Source organism: Protopterus annectens, chromosome 10.part0, assembly GCF_019279795.1.
Source record: "Protopterus annectens isolate FY-2018-M chromosome 10.part0, PAN1.0, whole genome shotgun sequence".
NCBI classification, from domain to species: domain Eukaryota; kingdom Metazoa; phylum Chordata; order Ceratodontiformes; family Protopteridae; genus Protopterus; species Protopterus annectens.
In genome coordinates, this window is record NC_056744.1 from 370,258,159 (window position 1) to 370,269,965 (window position 11,807).

Consider the following 11,807-nt stretch of genomic DNA (forward strand, 5'->3'; position numbering starts at 1 on the left):
TGGTTAGTAGGTTGTTGAAGTCGCAGGCACTAGCCAAAATGTTATCCAGCCCTCCTCAACTGGTGTCTGCTCCGTCCACTTCCATCAATGTTCCTCCTCTGACTCCTTTGAGCTCTGAGCCACAGTTTGTTGGGGTTCGAATCGTGGGCACCGATAACTATTTCCCCTTGGGTTCCATCGTCTGCTCCGATCCCCTCGATGTTGCCTTCTGTCGAGAGATCTGGGCGCCGAGACTCCCTCGTCGGCTCAGAGGGGGTGAGTGGCATTGGACCCTTGTCCGACCCCGTTCTCCCTCTCGGAGCTTCGGTGCAGGTGAGCTCGGCTCCTACATCGGCCTCGGAGCCATCCTCCTCGGTGCAGAGGAGGATTCCAGTTTCCTCAGAACCGGAGCCTTCTTTGCATCGTGGCAGGGATGCCTTCGATGTCATGAGGAGTGTACTGGCCCCTGAGTCAGCACCACGTTCGACCCCACTGGCTTCGTCCCCTGTAGTGCCTGCGTCAACCTCAGTCCCTCCTCCAGACCCCAAGCGTGGGGAACAGATGCTCCAGAGCACCCCACTGGGTGTTTCCTCTTCTTCCAAGGCCTCCCCTGATCATTCAGAGGAGGCCCCTCAGAAGAGGAAGTGCAAGAGGGAAGCACATTGACTCCCCTGAGTCTGTCACTTCGGATACAGATTTGGATGAATCTGAAGGGTCCCAGAGATCCCCCTCTGAAGATGTTTCCTTTTCGGACATCCTAGAAATGCTTAGGCAGAGGGGGAACTGGACTGCCGTAGCCCCTACTGAGGACGAATCTGTATTCCTGGATGCATTGGTTCCCGCCCTTCCACCTCCTGGGTGTCTCTGCCCTTCGATCCACTAATGTCAGTAGTGGCTCGAAAGGCTTGGTCAGCCCCGGATACAGTGAAACCAACCCCGAGGAGGCCCGGCAAGTTTATCACTGCACCCCCTGATAAACAGTTCCTTACCAAGGGTGTTCCCGTGGATGCCATGGTAGTAGCAGCGGCCACTAAAAAGGAGTAGGCAGAAACTTCTTCCTCCATCCTCCTAACAAGGAGTCTAGGACCATGGATAGATAAAGGAAGCGTATGTTTGCTTCAGCGACCTTTTCCATGAGGTCACTGAATTAGTTATGCCATTTTACCAGGCTTCAGAGGGATCTCCTGAAAGAGCTTGGAGATGCCCTCCAGGATCCATCAGCTGAAGGGGTTCAAGCTATAGTAGCTTCTCAGCTGGTGACCCTTAATTCGGTAGTTAACTCCTCCATGAGGCTCATTTCCTATGTAGCCGATGGTGCGAGTAGAGCCGCAGGTACAGGTGTGGCCCTTCGGAGACGCGCATGGATGCGGCTGTGTAATTTTGCGGAGCCCTTAGAGCGTCATTCACCAACACCCCCTTTGACGGTTCATTTCTCTTTGGACCACAGGTGAAGGACAAACTCTCACTAGGTATGAACAGGAAGGCAAGACACTCTCTACCGTGGGAGTCCGTTTTTCCACTCTTTCCAGACCATATCCCAAAGGTCAGAAAAGTGGAAAAATGTGGTTTCGGAAATCCCAGGGAACCTCTCCTGATGCACGTAGTGATTTTTCCTCCAGGGGCAGAGGAGCAAACAACAGACGCCGCCCTCGAGGCAGAGGGGGTCAGCATAACCAGGGCAGCACAGAATCTTTCTCTGATAAGCCCTTCCAGCATCCCTGAAGGGTTGCCCGGCAGCCTCTGGAGGCAGTGAGGGGAAGACTTTCACTGTACCCAAAAGCATGGCAAGACATTACACGAGACAAATGGGTACACTCAATCATATCCAGAGGCTATGTAATTCCCTTCTTCCAATCTCCCCTACCGTCATACAAATCCCCCCCCCCCCCCAGATGTTCCACCCAATCTGAGGGCCCAAGCAGTCATAAAAATTTCAAGACTGCTAGAAAGAGAGTCATCCAGGAAGTCCCGGCAGACCAACTCGGATCCGGAACTTACTCAAGGTTCTTTTTGGTACCAAAAAAAGACAGGGGACTGGAGACCAATATTGGATCTCAGCAGACTAAACAAGTCTGTTCAAAGAACAAGGTTTCGGATGGTCACGCTACAGTCCATTCTACCCTTTTTGGGTCAGGACAGTTGGATGTGCTCAATAGATCTCCAGGATGCGTACTATCACATCAAGATGGACAGGTGCTCCAGGAGATTTCCTTCGCTTCCGGCTGGGAGCCAGTCATTATCAGTTCAGAGCTCTGCCCTTTGGTCTCAGCACAACCCCCAGGGTGTTGACCAAATGTATGGCAGTGGTCACGGCTCACCTGAGGTGTCAAGGATTCCAGGTGTTTCCTTATCTAGACAACTGGCTCCTTACTGCTACTACCAGGCATCAGCTCCTTCAAGCCAGGAACTGTACAATCAAAATTTGTGCCCAGTTGGGCATTACTATAAATTTTGAAAATTCTGCCTTGTTGCCCTGTCAATCTATTACCTATATATGAGCAGATCTAGATACAAAAAGAATGTCCACAAGGCTACCACCAGACAGGGTGGCCATGATTCGGCAGCAAGTTCATACCCTCATGCAGTGCAAAAGGGTACAAGTCAGGTTGGTCCTTCAAACTCTGGGTTCTATGGCGGCGGCAATTCTTCTGATACCTCTGGCCCGTTTTCACATGAGAATCCTTCAGTGGCTTCTCTTCACACAGTGGTCCTTTCAACAGCTCCCCATGTCTCACATGATCATGATTACAGAAACATGCAAAAGACACCTTTCCTGGTGGATGGTCTCCCCACTAGTGTCTCAGGGCAGACCATTCATCCAACCCCCTCTGGTTGCCACAGTGACCACGGATGCCTCACTGATAGGTGGGGGGGGGCATTATCCGGGCAGGACAGTCCGAGGCACTTGGCAGCCTCACGAGTACCATCTGCACATAAATGTCTTGGAGATGAGAGCTGTGCTACTAGCGTTGTAAGCACTTCAGGACTCCCTCCCTCCTGGGACCATTGCAATTCAAATGGACAACATGTCAGTAGTGTGGTACATCAACAAGCAGGGCGGAACCAGGTCCTACCCCCTATGTCGAGAAGCACTCAGACTCTAGCAGTGGGTGATTTCCTCCCGATTTCTGATTGCGGCGCACATCCCTGGGAAGTAAATAGTTATAGCAGACAGGCTCAGCAGAGCTATTCTCATGCCTCACGAGTGGTCTCTGAATCAGGTAGTTGTGGATCTGATCTTCCGCAAATGGGGACAGCCTTGCTGTGATCTGTTTGCAACCCCCTTCAACACCAAATGCAGCAACTATTTCTCCCTTTTACCGCTTCCCGGTCATCCTCACAGAGATGCTCTAGTCCACGATTGGCCTCAGGGTCTTCTTTATGTCTTCCCGCCTTTCCCTCTTATATCCAAACTCATACAGAAAGCAATATTGTTGGGTTGCAAAATGATCCTCATTGCTCCTTACTGGCCTCGACAGACTTGGTTTCCGTTCCTGCACCGTTACCTCCTCGAGCAGCCCTGGACCCTGGATCATATTCCAGACCTGCTGCCTGCCACATGGGCAAATCCTCATACCTTTATTTCTCTTTACAAGTTAGACATGGTCTCCAGGAATAGAGCTAACTTTGGTTCCACTGTTCTGAAGAGTCTGTTCCAATGAGCCACCCAGGATTGTAGGTGCTAGGGACGCTGTCCCAACAAGCAAGAAATGAAGGTGAGATAGACAACTTAACATGAAGTTATGTACCTACCATAACGTTCCATGTTAGTTGCCTTCATCTCGCCTTCTTTCTTGCTTCCCCCCTCCATCCCCCTGTCTTATTGGACCGAGAGGAGTTTAGACTTCACCGGCTGAGTATTCTCTGGTTAGTTTCCTGTACTGATTTGGAGAGTATAACAGGTATGCCCAACCTGTTAGTTTGGTCAGCTTTCAAGGACCTCATACACCCAGGACAACTAATAATAAAGACGGACAATACCACAGTAATGTGGTACATAAACAAGCAAGGGGGCACACATTCCTACCCTCTGTGCAGGCAAGCAATGACCTTGTGGATCACAGCACTGTCTTACCAGGTTCAATTACAAGCACAATTCCTGCCAGGAAAGAAAAACACATTGGCAGACGACCTAAGCAGAAACATCATGGATCCCCACGAGTGGAAACTAGATCCACAATATTTGCAATGATAACTCAGAAATGGGGACGCCCAGACATAGATCTGTTTGCCAACCCCCAAAACTACCAACTTCAAAAATTTTTCACAAGGACATTCCATCCACAAGCTTGGAAAGTGGATGCCCTCTCATTCAGTTGGAAAACATTAACAGTGTATGCCTTTCCTGCACTGCCTCTTCTAGCAAAGGTACTGCTGAGTCAGATTAGAGAGGCCACAAATGATGCTCATTGCACCAGACTGGCCATGCCAGCACTGGTGTCCGATTCTAAGGAACATGGCCCACGGCCCACCATGGATTTTACCACAAATTCCTCACCTGCTCATCCAGCGAGACCATCAGATTCTACACAGACAGCTCAAGACTTTAAACCTGGCTGCATGGCAAATTACCTAAACAACCAGCCAACACCTCTATCCAAAGCTGTTATGGATGTCATTCTGGAGGCCAGGAGGCCCAGCACCCTCCCTCCATCCCCTCTGAACTAGCTGGACTTATCTATACCACTCTATCCTATACAACCTCTGTGGTGCATTTGCTTGTGCCTGAAGGTATTGTTTTATTTTTATATGTACTTTTTCATATAACAATATATATATTTTGCCTACCTATTGGGGGCACCTGACATCTGGGACAAGAAAAACTGAAGAAAATGGCGTTGGATGCCTCTTATATACCCCTGGCGCACTGATGTCAGGGAAGAAGCGACAGCAGCCGACACCGGACCAAGACATTGGAACTCAGGCCGACTGCGGGACTGCCTGACTTCAGGATAACCCAAGTGTGATGACTGCAGCAGAGTGAACACTCAAACATCTACATTTATGGTAGGCACAAAACTGTACTTTATGTTGTAGTATAGCAAGTAAAAAGGAAACATGACTGAGGTTACCTATGAAACTCCGGTAGGTATCTCAGAGAGATATAGTGATGTGTAATGTTTTAACAGTGAAGTAGTGTCTATGAGAAGGTTGAGGGTATTTTTTTTTACAATTTAAACAGGTAGTCATGCAGCACAGAATGGTATGTTTGTCAGTTTGTTCTGTGTAGTGCGATCTCAAGAGTTGATATATTTAAGTAACGGGGGTATGGGGGGGCTGGGAGGACTTGCTTATATTTGGAGAAGTGTAGTATGCTTTTTTGTTTCTGTATGTAGTTGTGCTGGCATATGTGCTGGCATGTATTAAATGTTGGTTTCATATGTTTTTTTCAGTGTTATGGGATTCAATATTTTGAGTTTTCAGTGTGTTGAATTTTGGTCTCGGTGCTTTCAGTTTCAGTGTTATGGGCTTTCAATGTTTTAAAGTGAGTCCACATGTATGTTGTATGTATGTGTGTGTGTGTGTGTGTGTGTGTGTGTGTGTGTATGTATATATATATATATATATATATATATATATATATATATATATATATACACACATACACATACATACATATATATATGTATGTGTAATATAATATATATATATATTATATATATATATATATATACATACACACACATACAGCACATAATAATATATATGCATATATATATGTATATATATATATATATATATATATATATATATATATATATATATATATACACACACACACACATGTATACATTTTTTTTTTTTTTTTTTTTTTTGGCTCTTCTCACCTTCTCTCTTCTTTAAAAGTGTCTTTTGTTTCTAAAGTGTTCCTTGTTTCATAGTTAAATTAATGTATAGTATTTGGACCCAAAATAAACTTATTTTTGAGTACAAAAGTGTAAATTCTGTAAAGAAACCTAAGCTGGTTAAGTTGGTAGCATTCAGTGAAGCAGGGGAGTGTACAAATGCATTCCCTTTGAAAAATGTTGCTGCTGGGGCATTTGCTCTTTCTGTGAAGTGCATTTGCCTTGTGTTGATTGATTACATTTAAGTAAGGGGGTACTAAGGGCAAAACGTGTCTAATGGAAAGTGCTGGATACCTTGCCCAGTCACATTAAACCCAGAGTATGAGTTCTGCCTCAGTTTTTTTTTTACACCTCCAAAAATTCAGGCAAAATTGAAACCATTAGCACACACAATTAGAATTTGGATTTACAGTGCTCTAAATGAAATCTGAGGCTTGTATAAAGCCAGAGCTAAAGCAAATGAATAAATCACGTGGCACAGTTTAAAATACAGTGTTCACATTATAAGAGCAGAATTTGTGTATGAAGATAACTGTGCTGTAGACAAAACCCTTTGCCAGTGTAATTGGTGCTTTGATGTTTGAGAACTAGTCATTCTAAATTAAAAAACAAATAAAATAAAATCATACCGTTCTTCTGAAGGGAGGTAGATTTTTATTTGTGATGCCAGAATCCAATTATAGTAGATACTAACATTTGCTTTTTTCTTTGTAGGCTTTGGCTGTCGCAGGTGTAGGTTCCATCGTTCGAGTACTGACTGCAAGGAAAACTGTATAATGCCTGTTTGTTTTAACCAATGCTTAGGGCTGGGGAACAGGGATTTGCTGGTACAAAGACCAAACCACTTTTATTTACTTTTTTTGCCATGCTCTTTTGTAATAAAGGTTTTGTATATCCTGTAAACTTTTATTTTAATAAGAACAATTGGTTATTCTGTGCAGAAACAAAATGTTATCTTTTGTTATATTTTGATAAAGGCACTTTTGTTTCATGTTGCTTGTAACTGTTGGCATTTCTTTTTGCCAACTGAACAAATATATCAAGACTTTCTCAGTCTTATTTTATTGTGACATTATTTTTATGTTACTCTGCTGTGCCATCTCTGGGGAAAGGTCAAAGCCATCCATACTGCAGCTGTTGTGTTTACTTTGCTGTGTATTCTTTACTAGCCAGTATCTGCAGTGTTAAACAGAGGCTGTCCTTCACCCAGAACTCGTTTGGTTAATTAACTGCGGCTGTTGTGAAAGCAAATGAAATGTATTTATAGGAGGAGTGGCTGAGAACAGCATCTGTAAGAAACCACTTGACCATTGGATTTCTACTCACCTTTGCTTATGACTATCTTTTAAAGTAATTAATGTTTAATTTTATACTGCCGTAAATCAGCTTGCACTTGAATTGTTGAAATGCAAGCCTTTCTTAGGGGAAGAAGCACAAAACATGAAATGACATGAAATAAAATTCTTCTACTAGGATTGAAGCCTGTAGCCTTTTCCTTTATTTCCATTCTTAACAGTGATACTTGTTTTCGTTTTGCAGACGGTTCCTGATGTAGTTGTGAATCAAATACATTTTATTTGACATTCTTGACTGTCAGGGTTTTCTGTTCACAGGCAGAAATAGTTTGTCTAATGCCACAACAAACAGCAATGTGTGGAGGTTTAATTATGTGACACTGTGCACAAAAAGTCGATACAATTTCAGTCAAAATAGTCAAGATTTTATTATCTAATATACTCCAGTAAATGATAAAGGTAAAATGAACTTCATTGTTTGTCGTACCAGGAACGTAGGTAGTATTATGCCAGGCTTGGTTACTGTTAGAGTTTGCATCTCTTGAGTACTGTTTGTCGGTGTCTAGCTAAGCACATAAAGTAGTTACCTAAAATTCATCAGATTTGTATTGTTGTTAGCTGACAGATTATTCCCGTTTATTTTTTCAGTCTAGCAGTCTCCATCTAAAGCCATCCTTTCCCCCCTCTTTATCACTTTGCACTGACATTTCATCTTAACCCTTCTCAGAAAAAATATCCTCTATTTCTGTAAATTATTCTGTTATGAGTTTCAGTTAATGATTATCCCTCAGGGAGCAGCAAAGGTGCTGTGCCCCCCCCCCCCACTGCAAATGATCTCCCTCTTTCTTCCCACTTCTATCTGCCCTTCCAGGACAGACTTCACCTTTAAATTTTTATCAAACTACTGTGCATTTGGATACCACTGTTTAACAAAGTCTAATGATATATCAGTTTTTTGGTCTTATGCATGCAAATAGTGACAATCAGTGATTAAAAGTAAATACACAACATTCACAAAATGAGGTGTGCTGTAATAAATTAAAATGTGACTGATGCAGAAACATTTCCCTGTAAAGTTTTAACAGTGCCACCCCACCAAGTAAAATAAAAACTATGGAACTGTGACATTCCTACTCAGTCCTACAGTTGGAGTGCCACTACACTTTAATTACCACACTCTGTCTCTCTGTCTCTGTGTGTCATTTAGGTGGTCAAAGTATGTTCATCCCACAGAAGAAAGCCAGTACAGCTGATTGAAGATAATCTTCTCTCACATTGCAGACTGTGTGTAGTGGGAAATGTGCCCTTTCCTCCCTGCATTGATATGTTGGAGTTGGTATGTATAGTAAGCCGGAGATGAGGGGTTCTTTGGGGGGGGGGGGTTCTTGCCTTCTGGGAAAAAATGCTGTTTTTTATTTTTCGACCTTTTGAAGATTAAGCAGTTTTACTCTAGTTCTTAAGTTTCGTTTATATGAGTGTACGACCAAGTGCAATATATTTTCTCCCTCCCTGTGTGTGTGTGATGTATATAATGTATAAATATTCTGTGCATGTGTCCTTGAATTTTTTAAGAGCTTTCAAGTAGTGTTAGCCCTCTGTTGCTGTAATGATGTCTTCCTAATACCAGAAATAGTACTGTCAAGTGTGTAGGAGGTGTATGTAACATTGTGATGTTCTTCATCTCACATTGCTGCAGTCCTTACACTTGGGTAGTCCGCTGTCCTCGGTCGGCCCGAATATCAAAGTATAAGGCTGACGTCGGTCAAGGCGCATTTGACTGACATCAGGACGTCAGGGTACAAATGCGCATGACCGACGTCATATCCTCTGTCTTTTTTGCCGCATGGTCCGATGCAGAAGCAACGTTGCAAGTGCGTTTCGCGCTCTGAAATTTTTCAAATTCGAGTTTCAGACCGAGTCAAAGTTGGCGAAGTACCCGTTGGGAATATTTTAGTTTTTCTTGCCTCAGTGGTTTACCGGAGGTCAGAAAAAGTGAATAACTGTATTTCTTGTGGGAAACGGATACCGCATAGTGATTATCATACCTTGTGTATTCCTTGTTTAGGGCCTGAGCACGACGTTGTTGGGTGTCGCTCTTGTGCTAGATTCAACAAAGGCACTATTAAGTGAAGGTTAGATTGTGCCAGGTTAGTCTTCGAAGCGGTGCAATTATAAAATGCCGTCGGATGCTCTTCGAAGAAGCGCAAGGACAAAGCAGCTAAGCCGTTTCTCTGGAGTCCCAGGGAGACTTTGTTATTGCAGGATGTGGCCTCTCAGGAGGCAGGTCAGGCTGAAGGGGCTTCTCAGGTTACTGTACTCCCCTCCCTTCCTAGGGTGGTTAGGCCCTCTCCTTCTGTCTCCAAGGCTTCTCCCAGAGGCAGGCCAGGTTTAGCTTCAGTTGGTGTCACCCCTAGTTCTTCAGGATCTGTGCCCAAGAAGCATATGCTTAAAATGGCATAAGATTTGATTACTTTGATTAGAGGTTCTTTGCCCCCTCCTGATAAGAGGCCTAGGGTGGAACCTGAGCTAGGGAGTTTTGAGCAGGCTTCGGATGTTTCAGAGTCTTCGGCTGAAGACTTGCAGGAGTATTCTCCTTATTCTGATTCTGATGTGGATGATTCTACTCCTTCTGCTTCTCCTCCTGAGGATTTTTCTTTTCAGAGACTCTTCATTCCATGAGGGAGCATTTTAAGTGGGAAGGTCAGGACTTCTCTGATTCCAGGAAAAGGCTTAGGGAATTTTTGTTTTTACCCCAGCATAGGCCTTTGGCTATACCTCCTGTTCTGGATGTTGTGGAAGATGTGTTTGCAGAGGCTTCTCTTAATCCTGATTCTTTGCCTCCTGCTCCTGTTAAACCGGATAGGTATTACAGGGTGCCTGAAGCTCATAAGTATCTTTTTAAGAGTCCTAGGGCAGACCCAGAAACTGTTAGTCAGGGGCCTAAGGGTGTTAAGGCTTCTGTTGTCAAAAATTCGGTTCCACCAGATAAAGAGGCCAGGGCTTTGGATAGATGGGGAAAGAAAGTTTATACGTCTTCCACCCTAGCTATGAGGGCTTTGAATTGCCAGTTTCACATGTTGAAATACCAAAACTATCTACTTTCTCAATTAAAGTCTAAGGTAGATGCTCTGGCGGAAGGTATTGAGTGTAAAGAGTTACAAGATTTAGTACATGTTTCTGAACAGGTGGGTAAGCATTCTTTGCAATGTGGTTTTGATGCTGTACAGGCCTCGTCTAGGGTGGCTGCCACTGGGTCAGTTCTTCGCAGGCACGCCTGGCTGAGGGATCAGAATTTATCTGACCATGTTAAGACAAGGATTTTAGATGCTCCTTTACAATCTGATGTGTTGTTTGGTTCTCCTGTTGAGGCAGTCTTAAAGAAAATGGAAGACAAGGCTAAGTCTATGCAGACTATTCAAGATTTTTGCAGGTTCAGCCTCCCAAGTTTAGTAGAAATTGGCCTACCAAGGGGTGGACGTATCCTTCTTATGATTCCCAGTCTAGGGGTAGATCTAGACGTGGTAGGGGCAGAGCTCAGGGCTCTTTCAGGCCTAGAACAGGAGTTCACCTGCACAGTCTTCGGTGAGGGCAGGGGTCAGTCCTTTCGTAAACAGACCCAATGACCTACCTTTTCAGCTGCCAGAGCCTTCTCGGCTGGCAGCACCTTTGGGAGGAAGGTTGGCACTTTTCAAGGAAAATTGGAGTTTAATTACCCAAGACAGATGGGTATTGGATATCATACACCACGGTTACAGGTTTTATTTCCATACCTTGCCTCCTTTCAAAGGCATGCCAGACGTTCCTCCTCAGCAAAGAATAGAGGCTCACAAACAAATTTCTCTGTTATTTGAAATAGGGGGGATAGACGGCGTCCCTATGCCAGAAGTGGGCCTAGGATTTTATTCTCGCCTGTTCCTAGTACCAAAGAAAGGGAACACGTGGAGACCAATTTTGGATTTATCTATCCTCAACACTTATCTGGACATTCCCAAGTTCAAAATGTTGACGTTACAACAGCTTTTACCTCTGCTGGGCAAAGATCATTGGATGGTAACTTTGGATCTCAAGGAGGCTTACCTTCATGTTCCTATCAGACTGAGTTGCAGGAAGTATCTGCTGGCTGGGACTTCTCATTATCAGTTCTCTGCATTGCCTTGCCCTTTGGCTTATCTACTGCGCCCAGAGTGTTCACGAAAGTTCTGGCTCCAGTGATAGCTTTCCTCAGGCTAAAAGGAATACAGATCTATCCTTATTTGGACGATTGCCTGATTCTGGCTCAAGGAAGGGACGAGCTTCTTCATCATTTGGAATATGTGATAGCAGTGCTAAGATGCCTGGGGTATTCTGTGAACGAAATAAAGTCCAGTCTAGTACCCTCTCAGGACATGTGCTTTCTGGGTGTGAGACTGAATACAGCATCCCAGTTGGCCTTTTTGACCCCGGACAAACAAAAGAATCTTTCCCTTTACTTTCGTCAATTGTCTCATCAGTCCAGGCTGACTGCAAGGACAGTCCTTCAAGCCTTGGGGTTCATGGCATCTTGTATTCTGGTGCTTCCCAATGCCAAACTGCATATGAGGAAGCTACAATGGTATCTCAAAAATGTATGGACACAGCACTGCCAGGATCTGGACACTGTCATTCAAATAATACCTTGCATTCAAAAGGAATTGTTGTGGTGGGCTCA

At 44.3% G+C, this 11,807-nt stretch overlaps 1 protein-coding gene across 1 annotated transcript in view; it reads left to right on the forward strand.

The window, feature by feature from the left end:
• The window catches only part of LOC122813135 (actin-related protein 2/3 complex subunit 5-A-like), a 33,936-nt gene extending 26,631 nt beyond the window's left edge, over positions 1-7,305 (forward strand). The window contains exon 3 of the mRNA XM_044085283.1: positions 6,540-7,305. Coding sequence (XP_043941218.1) covers positions 6,540-6,602 — 63 coding nt within the window. The 3' untranslated portion in view covers positions 6,603-7,305. The remainder of the gene's footprint in view (positions 1-6,539) is intronic.
• Positions 7,306-11,807: the final 4,502 nt, after the last annotated feature.